Below are 14778 nucleotides of genomic sequence, written 5' to 3' on the forward strand. Positions count from 1 at the left end.
AATTCTGCAAACGGCCATCAGTTTACTAAGAAGTGAAGACAGATTAATATGGTCATTCAGATGCGATGGGAGATAGACTTTTAAGACGGGATATCATGTGGCAAAGAAAGAAAAATATGACAGAAAGAAAGCGGGACCTTCAACAAGCATAAATATAACTGATCTTTGGAAGAAAATATGGAAAATACACATTCCATCGAAAATAAGAATGTTTTTGTGGAAGGCCACACATGATATAATACCAGTCTATAATAACTTATTCAAAAAAAAAAAACTAATAGTCCTATCTGTTGAATTTATAGGAAAAGGGTATAAACCATAGAACATGCTATTCTTTTATGCCTGTAGACTAGAGCGACATGGTTTAGTGCATAAAGTCAGTGTTTACCAACACCAGAAATAGTCAAATCATTTGTAGAATGGTTTCTTGAAATGTTCAGAAAAATTAGAAGAGAAGGGAGGGAAGAGACAGATGATCTAATCGGAAGAGTTAGAGTGCTAAGTTGGGAGATTTGAAAAATGAAAAACCAAACCATATTTCAAAACACCAAGCTCAATCCTACTGCTACCATCAACAAAGCTAAAATTCTAGAATCAGAAATCAAATAAGCAATGCAAAAAAAAAAGAACAATTTAGACAAAACTAAAATAGGAGTATAAACATAAAGAGTATTACCTAGAGAACCTCTACTAGAGAACTGGCTAGGAGCTAACATAGATGTTGTGTACACAATATCTATAGCGGAGGGAGCAACTGCAGTAGTGGTTCGGGATAATTCAGGTTGACTACTAACAGGAGAATCAATGAGAATCAGAGCTTATTCCAGCCTAGCTGCAGAAGTAGAAACGATAAGAATGGCTAATTTAGCTACAAATCTTAAATTGGAGTAAATCCTAATAAAGTCGGATAATTTATCTCTCATACAAACAGTGAAATCAAAGACTTATATAGCAGATGTGGAATCGATTCTTTGAGACATTCTTATTCTGGCAGTGGATCTTCCTAGTTGTGGTTGCACATGGGTTCCTAGAGAGAGAAATGAGCTGGCAGATAGAGTGGCAAAGTTTTTTTTCTGATAGGTCAATTAGAGAAAAACTGGAGATGGAAGTCCTTACGAGAGATAGCAGAACAACTAAGGAGGGAGACTACAAACCAGTACAGATGCTCCAATCGAAACCATTTAGTTTACAAAATTCACATCACAATGCATTCCGAAAATCAAAGGCAAGGGGATCTGAGTTTTGTGGAATCACTGTGGCAGAGGAACTTGATGCAAAATCCGAGACTTGACCATCCTCGATTAGTCGTGAATGGTGCAAATATGATCATGTCAGAGAGGAGAAATACTACCAAGAATAACACCAACATGCTTAGGCATGGTAGCCAAGCAGGAAAGGAAGGATTGGACGCAGCCGAGAATCCAATAGGAGCTTTGTTGGTGATGCAAAAAGGCGGCAGAGATGCAGTTGACGGTGACGTCACCAGTGGACATGGGTAGCGAACATAACTTGCAACATTAATGGAGATGGTTCGGATGGAAAAGCAATAGGTGCTTCGATGCAGAGGGATGGGATGAACCGGTGTCAATGCAACCTCCGGCGTCGATGGCGGTGGCAACGGCCACAGAGCTAACAAAAAACATGAGCGAGTTGTAGAGAGGGACGACAATGCGAGTATATGAGAATTCGGCTAAGGTTCCGGATCTTCTTAGGTAGAAAAGAGGATTCGATTTTTGCCCGACCTGCATTTGCTGGGTTGTATGGCCTTGGGCCAAAACAAAAAAATGGCCTACATTATTTATTCTGAGACCATAATAGAGTTGGTATTTTTTAATTACAAAGAATTCAATGACAATACCTGAAAAGCCATTCCATCATCAAACCTAAAAGATAATCAGTGAAGGTTTTAGTGCATTTTAGATTGTGTTTGAAATTTTGTATTTTACAATTCAAAATAAAATAAAATAAAATAAAGATACGTTTTATTTGATAGAAAAATGGAGTAAATTGACAATTAGATTCTTAAAATTTTAACATCGGACTAATTAGTTTTTGAAGAAAAAAAATACTAATTAAACCTTCCATAATAGTAAATGGTGGACATATATGTTCTTTTGTCAATGGATAGAGTGAAACGAAGTAGAGTTATTCATGTATTTTGTTATCTACAATGGTACGTGTCTTGTTGCTAGCACATGAATATAAAAACGATATAGTTTTGGACAGTAAAACATTCATTATCTTTTGAGTTTTCGTATATCTTTTATTAAATATTTTTTATTTATTACAAATCCTATCAAAACAGGTAAAGTTTCACTCCAAAAATTATTATCTACGAAATTATCTTTATAAATAAACATGTTACAGTAATTAATGATACATATATAGGTACTACTGTTAAGTTTTACATACTGATTAATAAAAAGACATAATTAACGTGTTAATTGTTTGTTATCATAAAGATAACCAGATTTTTTTTAAAGACTAATTAATCTGATATCAAATTTTAAAAAATTCAATTGTCACTTTATTTGAAGAAAAATATATAGAAGCTACGTCCCAAAGAGAGAGAGAATGAGAGAATAAAGTTGTTCTAAACCAAACAGGGAAAATGATAAAGAAGAATAATACCAAAAATAAAACCAGAAGATTAAAAAGGAATGGAGTGGAGTGGAAAAGAAATGAATTTTAGCTGGTTCTATTGTTTTATTAAATAAATAAATAATGTAGTGTAATGAAAAAGAATTGAACAGACTTCATCCAATACTATTATATATTTTTGAGAATAACGAACCAAACCGAAAAATGTTATATTATTTTTCTCTATTAAATTACTATATTCTATTACGATATCTATACAATAGTATTAAATATGTTTCATTCCAATAAGTAGAATAATTATAGCCAAAGAAAATTGATAAAGTAATAAAGACTGGGAACATATTTGAAAAAAAATGTAGTAATTGAACAATAAGTTTGAACTCACTTAAACTTTTTGCAACCTAAAAAAAAAAAAAGAAAACTAATTATATCATCCCATTTTATGAATTAGACTCCCGAATTGGTAAAATATATAAAAGTATAAAGATTAGGTGTGGGGTGGGATGGTTATTCATCAGATCATATAAAAGTAGTAATGACTAATGAACAATATAATATATACATACACACATCATATATGTAAGTAGAGAATATTCGAAGCACGTAAGCTTTGAGACTTTGACCCATTAGAGATTATTGGCATATATGTTTGTTGACCTATATATGATTTATGAATACGACCCATACTGTTATTAACTGATCCCTAGCTAACTTGTCGGCGAATTTGATTTTTGCCACGCTCTTCTATCTTCAAATGAATTTAATTTACATTTTATTATGCTATGTGACATGCATATTCTTCATGTGTCTGCTTCTTCTTTAAGTCATTACCACCATCTTCCTCCTCCTCCTAACTAACACAACCCAATTAAATAAATATGTCCCAAAAGACCAAAACACCGTTTCCTTATTTATTTATTTTTCTTTCGTTATCTTAGTCTTAAGTGTGAAGAACTACTTGTTAATAAAAGTTAAAAACAGTCTTAATAATGGCGGGTTGATTATTGGGGTTTCTATGTTAGGATATTTTATGACGTAAACTACTCTAAGTTTAAATTTTTACGTAACATTCTATACATACATGCAGAGAGATTTAAGTTTAATAACTATTTATATTTAATTATTTATTCTAATTACATTGACTTTTTAATTATTTATTAACAATGCAAATTGACTAGCATTGTAGTGCCAATCAAGACAGAAACATCTTAGTTTTACAGGGCTCTAGCTAATTGTCAAACCTTGCATGTTACACACATGTGGTGTTAACTTTGCAATTCATGCATGTTGTCTAATACTCTAAATATGAAAATACAATGTATGTAATTTTTCTTTCTTTTCCCGTTCATGAATCCGTATAGTTTTTATCCATTATGTTAGCCAATGTTTTTGGTTAATAAGAATATCCATCACTCTGATTTATTATTTACAGTTAATGAATGGAAAGAAATGAAATTTGGGAGATATGAGAATAGATCAATAGGAATAAGATTCATCCTGCTGAATCAAGAGATATAGAAGTTCTATTTGAGGATCGTACGTATAGCGTATCTAGCTAAATGAGGATCAGCAAAAAAATTCATTATTGCTTATTTTATGTTGTTATGTTATTTTGCTGGTAGCAGATAAAAGAAATAACTGAAAGTGGAAGATCTTATCATATTTTATAGTGTCATTCATTATACATGCATGAGTTATTGAACTAATTGTATATTTTTTTACTCTTCACAGCATTTTTTAAGAGTTTGTTGTTAAATAATAGATTTATTTAAGAGTTTGTGGTTAATTAATGAATTGTTATATGTATAAGACAATATTTAAATTTTTAATATTTATTTAAATAGACTAATAAATTAGTCTATAAATAAATTTAAATTAATTATATGTGATTGTATATTTTAAGTTGACTTGTTATTTTATATATATTCACTTTGAATGCAATACTTATATAAAAAAATACATATGACCAAATTACCTTCCAATAATATGAAGAAAGATGGCAATTATTAATGAATTATAGTTCAAATGATATAATTTTTTTATACTCATTTAAAAATTACAAATTTGAATCTCACTCTTAACTTAAAAAAATAAAAAATAAAAAAATGTCAATCTAATCAACACAATATTAAAAAAGAGAAAGATTCAAATAACCAAATAAGTAATGATAATTATTGAAGAAATAAAAAAAGATGCCAATCTAATCAACACACCAGGAATGAGCATAACATTGAGAGAGAGAAAGATTCAAATAACCAAATAATTAATGATAATTGCTAAAGAAAAAACTAAGAATAAATCACTATATCCCCACTATCTCAGATGACATAATAATTTTTTTTTAAATATTTAGATTTAGACCTTGACTTTGATAGATATGTCCCCCTTTTAATTTATCTCCTCAATAAAATTTACTAAGATTAGATTACCCCAAAGCTTTGACTATTTAATTAATCATGACTAGCAATCTAGACCCTATCATTAAAAACATGGGTCGCTGAGCACTCTGAGCTTATACCTACCTTTTGCCATTAAAATAATCAAGTAATGAGATCTGATTCATTGACACCCTCCCACTTACCTTATGAGTTGATTTATTAATTACAAATACTCCTAAACTCCCACTCTTTTTTAAATCAAATTTAATAGAAAGTGGTAGTTATAGTTAGCTCCAGTGCACAGGTGTAAAGGACTTTGAATCTAGACATATAATTTTGTAAACCCAAAACGAAGAAAAAAATATTTAAAGAATATAATCCTATGGCATGAGGTCCACACAATGTGCAAAAAGAATAGGGTACGTGGCAAGTAAATGGTTAGGGATGAAGAGTGGAATGTGTGTAGGCATTTTGCTCTAATTAAATTCGAATGTTATTTTCCACTATTAGCAGTATTTTGGGGTACAAACCGACAATTGGCCCACCCAGCCCACCAAAGGCCAATAATAAAACAATACTATTCACACACACAAAAAAAGAACTATATTTTATTATCAATACTCCAATTAAAAAATAACTGAGTAGTTCATTAATTCTCTCCTAACATAAAATTTTAATAATGTTTAACAAGTAAAAATTAATACACATGATAAACATTAAGAGTTGCGCATTATATATGAATATATGTTTGAGTTTTTTCCCTCTAATTTTCATGTTATTGAGAATTAGATTGAATTGCTCCATTTGATCGGATTAACTAAAAATAAGTTAATAAATTAATTTGATTTATAATAAAATTGAATTGTTAGTGAATTAGTCAAATTTAAAAAAAAATTAATAAATAGATTGAATTGGTCTAATTTTTTAATAATTAATCAATTTTTAAAATTTAAAATAATAAAATATCAATTTTTTAATAAATATATTATTTTATTATATTTGATTCAATTCTAATTGAATTTGGATTGAATTTTTAAATTTTTAAATATTTAATTCTAATGCGATTTAATTTTCATTGCTTTACTAATTTTGATGGGTCGTCTGTAAAAAGATTTGGTGTAGTAAACTTCATAATAAAAATTAAAAAGTCATACACAGTAATAATAAGCTCAATTAATTTTTAATCATTAATTTATATTTTTAAGCAAATTGTAGAAGATTAAGGGTGTGAAACTTCAAACACATACACCTTTAATTTTATTTATTAATTTTGTCCTTTATTGTTTATATAATAAATTTTATTATTTTTTTATAATATTTTTCTCCTTTCTCTTGCATGTTATTATTTTTTTAGAGTTTTAATTATTTTTTGTTTATATAATTTTTTTACCGTTATTATACCTTTTTAGTATGAAGCTTCTTTTTATTTTTATTGTAATTCTATTAATTCCAAACTAAATAAAAAAATAATATAAAAATAATATTAGAATCATAAACAGTAAAAATTATATCTAAAAAAATACTAAAAAATATTAAAATAAAATAATATAAAATAATTATTTAAATTCATATATAGATAAAATAAATATAATTCAAACAATATTTAATTTATTATAATCTATTTTAATATAAAAATTACCAAATATAAACTATATTAATACCAATTCACCCTTAATCAAAAACCAATTTTATAAAAACTATTATTTACAAATTTTAATCCAAAGTCCAAACACAAACACACGTTAAATTAATAATAAAAGAAGAGAAAAAGCGCAATTGACCCATCAAATGTAACAGGGTGGTACCGTAGCTTTTGAAGAGAGAGACCAATATGTGTGATCCAAGGAAATCTGAGACTAACGAAGTTGAAGCAATGAGAGAACGCCACGTGTACTATGCCCCACAAGCACTGTCTTGGGTTAGCTTTGGAGCATGTGATAAGGTTATCTTCCGCTGATTGGGTGGATGGCTCCACGTGTTATCCTCGTTGGATTTTCACTTTTCTTAACGCGCTTCTCACCGCCCACTCTTCTTGGGTCATGCCCGATTCACTTTTACGGCTCCGGATTGAATTTTAATGCCCACAAAAATTCGAGACAAATTACGATGAATCCTATTATTTTTTCGAATAGTATAGAAAATTATTTTTTAATATTTAATATTAGTTAACATTTTTATTTTTGGAAAATTAACATAGATATGATTGTGTTGGGGAGAAAGAGAAACCCAACCATTCGGGTAAGGAAGATACGGGTTTGGTTTAACCCGACCCGAAAACAAACGAGCGGAACAAAAGGTAACACTGTGCAAGACAAGTTGAACTACAAGAAGCAGCTTTCCAAACTTGGTGACAAACGTGGGGAACCCAGAACCAAGCATTGTTCACAACTTGAATACAAGAAATTCCACATATCTCATCGTAGTAGTACACTGTAGAAGCAGCGCACAACTCAGGAGAGAGAAGAAGAAGAAGGAATATTCACAGTTCAAACGGCAGTTCCTTCCTTGTACCAAAGGGACATTATATTATTTAAAGAAAAAAAAGGAAAAAGGAAGAGACAAAGTAAACAATTATTAGCATTTAGCACCAACAAGGAGGGTGCTATCTCTAGAAGAGTGGAGAGTTTGGTGGGTCATCACGTTGTGTTGTGGAAAGTGTAAATTGCTCTAAGTGGCCCTTGTTTTGTTTCTTATCTAGTGCTTGCTTGCTCCATGATGTTGATGCCTTCAACTTCAATCCCATGTGTTCAGTTAATGGGAGAGCAACAACGCTGCCAACCTCTCTTTCTGTGATCTCAGTGGGTCAAAACTCTAACCACCAATTCTTCTATGTGTGTATGTGTGACTTTCTCTTTTCCCATTTTATTCATTTTCAATGGTTGGATATACGTGTGGATTATGGAAGTTGCATAGTTGAGTTCAATCAGCTTCATGTAATTTAATATAATATTGTGTATTTTGCTCTAATTCGGGTGGTGCTGGAATGAATGAGAGAACTCATGCTTTATCTGTGAACTAATACTATATATTGATACCCTTTATTGCAAAGATTCTGTTTTTGGTTTTTGGATTTGGATTCTCTCATTTATGAGTTCTCTGATGAGAATGGTTGTGTGAAATACTGAATATGGTTCTTATTTTTGTTTCAATCACAGATTGCTTTGGTAGAACTAGTTGATTTTTCGGGAATCAGGACTTCCATTTTTGGATAAAAGCAAGTCTCTTTGAATTCTTTGCCTTGAGTTTTTTACTCCGAAGGATTATAAGAACTAGAAAAGTACAGGAATTGGTCTAACGAGAAGGTAGATAGAATTCAAGAGCTTTAGCCATGTCTATGGCATTACAATGGGTTGTTACCTCTACCAGCTTAGAGGTCTCGAGCTCCATGGGCTTTCTTGACTCTGTCCGAGACGTGAGGCTCTTAGATTCTTCCAAGTTTATGTCCCGGGACTTTGGGTCAATTCGAGCAAAGAGGGATAAGAGAAGGAAATTTAGATATTGCTCTTTGAATACTGATATGAAGTATGCAAGTGTTGGTCAATCCGGCCTAGAGAATGCTAGTAACTTCCCTCTGCTGTCGAATGTGCTTGCGAACCCAACTGCAGGAGGAGAAGTAGCCGTTTCATCGGAGAAGAAGGTCTATGATGTGGTGCTGAAGCAAGCATCTCTGGTCAAGAGGAAGCTGAGCTCAACCACTGAACTTGAGATGAAGCCAGATATTGCCATGCCAGGGAACTTGGGCTTGTTGACCGAAGCTTATAGCCGCTGCGGAGAAGTTTGTGCAGAATATGCTAAGACATTTTACTTGGGTTAGCTTTCTATTATCTTTCCTTCAAGTGAGGCTTTAAAGTTTTAAACTTTTAATTTGGGATTGCAGCATGGTTTGAGTCCAATTTTTACATGGGAGTTTTATCTTTCAGGAACTCTCCTGATGACTCCTGAAAGGCGAAAAGCTATCTGGGCGATATACGGTGAGTGATCATGCTCATTTGGCTTGTATATGATCTCTTTCTCTGTATTTAGATTCTATTCCTTTTTCCCTTTTTTCGATATAAAAATAAAATCATAGTCTCTTGTAAGTTGATTAAAAACTGAGCATAACTGGACCTCTAAAGAATTACACTGGGAAACTTATTTGTAGTTTGCATCGCCCGAGCAAATATGAAGTTTCCACTTCCATCTAAGACAATCGGAACTTTCTGATCTTTAATATGATGTGTTGCTTCTTGCCTTTTCAGTGTGGTGTAGGAGAACAGATGAACTTGTTGATGGTCCCAATGCTTCACATATTACACCAAGTGCATTGGATAGGTGGGAAGCAAGATTGGAAGAGCTTTTCCAAGGCCGTCCATTCGATATGCTCGATGCTGCTTTATCTGATACTGTTTCCAATTTTCCCGTTGATATTCAGGTACGGTGTGGGATTCTGTTGAGCAAAGGAGAAAATTGCATGAAAATCATTGTCTTTTCATAATGTATTGGCTGTGGAAGAATTTTTAGCCCTGCATCATGCTTTGGCTTTCCAGTAAAATTTCATTAAATCCTTAATATTCTTGTCTTTGGTTTATAGCATTCCTTCATTTACTTATTCATTTATGAGGATTAACTCTACATGCTTTATATTCTTTCATCCGCAACAAAGTTCAAACCTCAAGCTAGCTTTGAGGACTTAATTTCCAATATTTCCTTTGCTTCAACACAGCCATTCAAAGACATGATTGAAGGAATGAGAATGGATCTTCGGAAGTCTCGATACAAGAACTTTGACGAACTATATCTCTACTGTTATTATGTTGCCGGCACAGTCGGTTTAATGAGTGTTCCAGTCATGGGAATTTCGCCAGATTCACAAGCCACGACGGAAAGTGTATATAATGCTGCCTTGGCTCTTGGCATTGCAAATCAGCTAACAAACATACTCAGAGATGTCGGAGAGGAGTAAGTCATCGATTTTTATCATTCTTGTAAAAAATGGTATGATAACTTGAACAAAGGAAAAAAGTACTTGTAGATCGTCGAGTTTACTTCTCAGTTCTGACTATGACCATTAAAAGTTTTCATCAACTAAATCTGAATATTTATAATCAAAATTATGATAATGTGATTCTGGTACTTTACTATTTCTTTGTTAGTATACAAGTTGAGTGTATCTTTTCTGGTATTTGGTAAGATCTTGACTCGTCGAAACTTGTATGAGATGCTTTCATTGGCGTTAACTACCATTCACGCTTCGCATAGTTTTAGTTTTAGTTTCAGTTTCAAGGTGTGTTTTCATACCATATCAATATGTGGAACTTAAACAAGGTTACATAGTGTTTCAGTATATTTACAATGTCTTACCTTATTAGGATTCTAATGGACTTAACAAGTGATGCTTTGTTTTTCCAATGTGCTCATCTCAAGAATGAACCTGCATTTTGTTTTGGCTGTGATCTTATTATGACTAGTTCAATTTTTCGACAGTGCTAGCAGAGGAAGAGTGTATCTACCACAAGATGAGTTGGCTCAGGCAGGGCTTTCGGATGAGGACATATTTGCCGGAAAAGTGACAGACAAATGGAGGAACTTCATGAAGAGCCAAATTAAAAGGGCGAGAATGTTCTTTGACGAGGCAGAAAAGGGAGTGACAGAGCTTAACGAAGCTAGCCGGTGGCCAGTAAGAAATCCATGCTTTTATGACCTTGTCTGTGCTTTGAACTTTAACATATGGTCATGTTAAAAATAAACATAACAGAATTCTAACTTGGATATGACAAAATTATGAGTTTGCGGTGTGGAAAAATTTGTTGAATGGATCAACTGGAAGTTGTCTGATGCCATTATAAATACAGTTTGATGTTCAATGTGCATGTCCTCATATTGCTTGCAAGCCATTTTGTTTTAGAGGGTTTCCTTGTGACTTTTGTTTATACTTTTTGGTAGTGACTTATGTTTATGCTAGTAATACCTGTCAACCAACCTGAGTAAGTTGGTCTAGTGTTTAGTTCACTAATCCGCTTAAACAAGTGTCGGGAGTTTGAATACCACCTTGTACATGCAGTAACCCATTGACTGACAACAAACTCTCAAATAGAGCTTCAATCTGCGATGAATTAGTCCTTGGTCTGCTGAGTCGAGGAATACCGTAGGAAACCAAACAATACATGTCAAGCTAACAAACAAAAAGTCTTGCATTTTCTATTATCTTTTTCTATAAAACAGCTTGGGCCTTATTGGGCCGGACCTTGTCCCGGCATGTCTCGGCTGTGTCTAAGGCATGCCCGAGACATGAGGGAATATAGCTTTCTATAGAATTTACAACTATTGGCTAAGGCTAACTCTTGTATAAGTGGTTCTTCATTGTTCATTTTTTATTCATGATTTAATCATAATCATATGAACACTAAAAGGGCGTTGGGGATTGTTGTAGGTATGGGCTTCCTTGCTATTATATCGGCAAATATTGGACGAGATTGAAGCTAATGATTACAACAATTTCACCAAGAGGGCTTATGTGAGCAAAGCCAAGAAGTTATTTTCTTTACCAACTGCTTATGCAAGATCTATGGTTCCTCCATCAAGGAAGTTATCTCCTGTAATGAAAGCATAGATACAATTACAAAACATCATAAAGTTGTGTAGGAAAAAAAAATGCAAAAAGGGCATAATTTGTATATGATGAAATATTGTGTTGTGTACATTATCCGCTTGTGGTTGATATTGGATTTTTGCCATTTTCATTCTTCTCTAATCTCTAATATATAAAGCGATTTTCGGAGATTGCATAGTATTTGTTTATATTTAGTTGGAGTTAGTTCCATCATGTGTAAACGCTTGGTCTTGGTTTGAGAATTAAAATACAGTGTAAAATATTTTATATAATTATCTAATTATATATTTTTTAGATGATTATTCATGTAATTAATATAAAAAATTATTTTGATTCATATGACATTATGTAAGTAAATACACATATGTTATTACATTAAAATATAGCAAAATTAAATTTATTAAGATATTTGATAACATATCAGTCAATGTCAATGTAACAAATTATTTGTTAGAATATCAATATCCGTCTTTGATATCAATATATCTTAGACTTGCATATAGGAGTGGGTTAATTCGATAATACATTTCTAGAAGAAAACACTTTAGGGTTCCCATAGTAAAACTCTAGCCCAATTAAAAAATCTTATTGGTGATTTCAAATAATACAATAATTGTTCTAATAAAGTTAATTAACACACAAATAATAAATGGCCTATGAGTTCAAATAGTTAGAATGTTCGTGCTAAAAACCCGAAGGTTGCAGGTTTGAGACTGCATGGGCCAATTTATTTATGTTTTGGCACCACCGTGGCAGCTCATGTATATGGCTCTGGACATTGGACAGTATAGATATTTTTCCAATCATTACTAATACAAATTGAGAAAAATAATAACCCTAACAAAAAAATTAAAAATAAATAACAAGTGGCCTATTAGCTCAGCTGGTTAGAGTGTCGTGCTAATAACGCGAAGGTCTCAGGTTTGAGACCTGCATGGGCCAATTTATATATGTTTTGGCAATATTTTTTCAACCGTTGAGAATACAAATTAAAGAAAATAATAACCCTAATAAATTTAATTAAAATAGTAATAATATATGGCCTATTAGCTCAGCTGGTTAGAGCGTCGTGCTAATAACGCGAAGGTCGCAGGTTCGAGACCTGCATGGGCCAATTTATTCATGTTTTAGCACCGCGGTGGGCCGGTGGCAGCTCATGTATATGGTCCTGGACATTTGATAGTATAGTGTATAGATACAGATATTTTTCCAACCACTAATAATGCAAAATACCTTCCTTGCTTTTTTATTTTTTTTAAGAAATTAATTTTTTTTGGTTAATATATTATTTATTTTTTAAATTTATTAAATAAATATTTTTTATATTATTTTAATATTAACGTGATTTTATTTATATCATATTTTTTTATCATAAAATTACTATAAAATTTTTTTAAAAATATTAAATTATAAAAGCACACAATAAAAAAGTAAAAAAATATAGTTCAAAAAATAATGATAATAATATTATCTTAATTTAAAATGAATATATATAAACCAAAATACATATTAGTTACATATAAAAGATAATTTTATTTAAATGTCATAGATTTTCATATTTGTCTTTAGTTTTTTTAAGTGGTATATCAGAATATGAATTTCAATTTGAATAGGCTTTTATTTCTCTGTAAATAGTGAAAAAACTAAAGAAACGAGAATGCTTAGTTTTTTCATTTTTAAATATCAAACTATAAGAATAATTAATGAATAAAATAGGAAAATATAATATATGTGTACCTGACAAAATTTTTCGTAATTCATCATATATCTTCTTATCAATAATTTCTTGAGACTTGAAAAACGGTCACATTTATTGATCATAAAAATAACTATATAAACGATTCAAGATTATTCAATTAAATTAATTTCTTATTACAGGGACGAATTCAATTAATTTAAATAAAATCAGTAGAATTGAGATATCTTATTTTGCACTGAATTCTTTGAAAAGACAAACAAAAAATGACATTAATCTTTGTTTATCTATGACAAAATGCAAATTAAATGACATTATATCTGATTTATTAGGAATTTATATTTAATAACAGTTACTTACAATGATATTTGTTTGTCACTAAAATGAGATAGTCTTGCCCTTCTGAGTTTAAGCTAAAAAAAATTAAATTTTTAACATAATTAGTATATACATCCAAATATCCAGTATTATTATTATATAAGTTAAATTTATTTCATTACCTTTCATTCTTTTGATTCTATATTTCTTTTCTCTTTTTATCTTTTTTTTTGAGTTTTGTTTACTTTAATTGTATCTTTCTAACCGATAGAATAAATTTTGAGTGGATTGATTTAATATCACGTTTGATTATTAATATTAAAATAAAAATACGTATCATCAATACAATTGTCACAATTGTTAATATAGTAATACTTAATTTATTTTTTTATTGATCTTATTGATACAATTAATTGATCATCCTTTCATACATTCTATAACGGTTAGAATTCTTCCTCCTATTTATTGTATATATATATCGCAATATATTTCAATAGTATTTTGTATATTACTTTAATATTAAATAAAGATACATCCCAACAAAAATATACCTTTACTTTTTATTAGTTTTAAAAATTTTATTTTTATAATAAACATCTATTGTGTCAATATAAATGAAAAAAATATCAAAAAAGAATGAGAATAAAAATGAAAAAAAATAATAACAATAATAATATAATAAAAAAGTACGAAACAATATATATATATGATAGTAGAAATAACAATAACTATGAAGATAAACTGCTCTTATGATAGTAGAAATAATGATAACTGCATGGGTTGTTTTGGACTGTTCTTATGATGGTAAAAATAAAGTTTAATTATTCTGTTGGTTCATATAGTTTCGTGAAATTTTCAATTAGGTCTTTATAGTTTTTTTTTCTTTTAATTGGGTCTCTGCACTAATTTTTTTAATTAAGTTCCTCTTGACAGTAATTGACTTAATTTTATAGGGATCCAACTAAAAAAATTGGTGCAAGACCCAAATAAAAGAAAAAAAAAGTGTAAGGACCCAATTAAAAAAAAATTTTAGTGCAAGGACTCAATTGAAAAGAAAGAAAGTACAGAGACCTAACTAAAAATTTTATGAAATTATAGAGACCAATAGAATAATTAAACCTAAAAATAATGATAACTGTTTCGGTTGTTTTGGATTATAGTAATAAAAGTAAAATGAAAAAATAATTAGACACCAA

At 30.7% G+C, this 14778-nt stretch overlaps 1 protein-coding gene and 1 non-coding gene across 5 annotated transcripts; both read left to right on the forward strand.

Annotated features, from left to right (window-relative positions):
- Positions 1-7013: 7013 nt before the first annotated feature.
- LOC112702603 (phytoene synthase 2, chloroplastic) lies at positions 7014-11736 on the forward strand. Of its 4 annotated transcripts, none has more exons than XM_025753715.3 (7): positions 7014-7777; positions 8135-8788; positions 8900-8950; positions 9218-9390; positions 9682-9917; positions 10443-10635; positions 11389-11736. In XM_025753715.3, the coding sequence occupies exons 2-7, from the start codon at positions 8308-8310 to the stop codon at positions 11566-11568; spliced, it is 1314 nt and encodes a 437-aa protein (XP_025609500.1). In that variant the 5' UTR covers positions 7014-7777; positions 8135-8307; the 3' UTR covers positions 11569-11736. The 4 variants fall into 4 exon arrangements, with proteins under 4 accessions (XP_025609500.1, XP_025609501.1, XP_072055304.1 ...); XM_025753716.3 differs by having other exon boundaries at positions 7044-7812; XM_072199203.1 differs by having other exon boundaries at positions 7298-7912.
- An 872-nt stretch (positions 11737-12608) lies between these two features.
- On the forward strand, positions 12609-12682 carry TRNAI-AAU (transfer RNA isoleucine (anticodon AAU)). Its single transcript has one exon. It is a non-coding gene; the product is annotated as a tRNA-Ile (tRNA).
- Positions 12683-14778: the final 2096 nt, after the last annotated feature.

This window comes from Arachis hypogaea, chromosome 7 (assembly GCF_003086295.3).
Source record: "Arachis hypogaea cultivar Tifrunner chromosome 7, arahy.Tifrunner.gnm2.J5K5, whole genome shotgun sequence".
In the NCBI taxonomy this organism is placed as follows: Eukaryota; Viridiplantae; Streptophyta; class Magnoliopsida; order Fabales; family Fabaceae; genus Arachis; species Arachis hypogaea.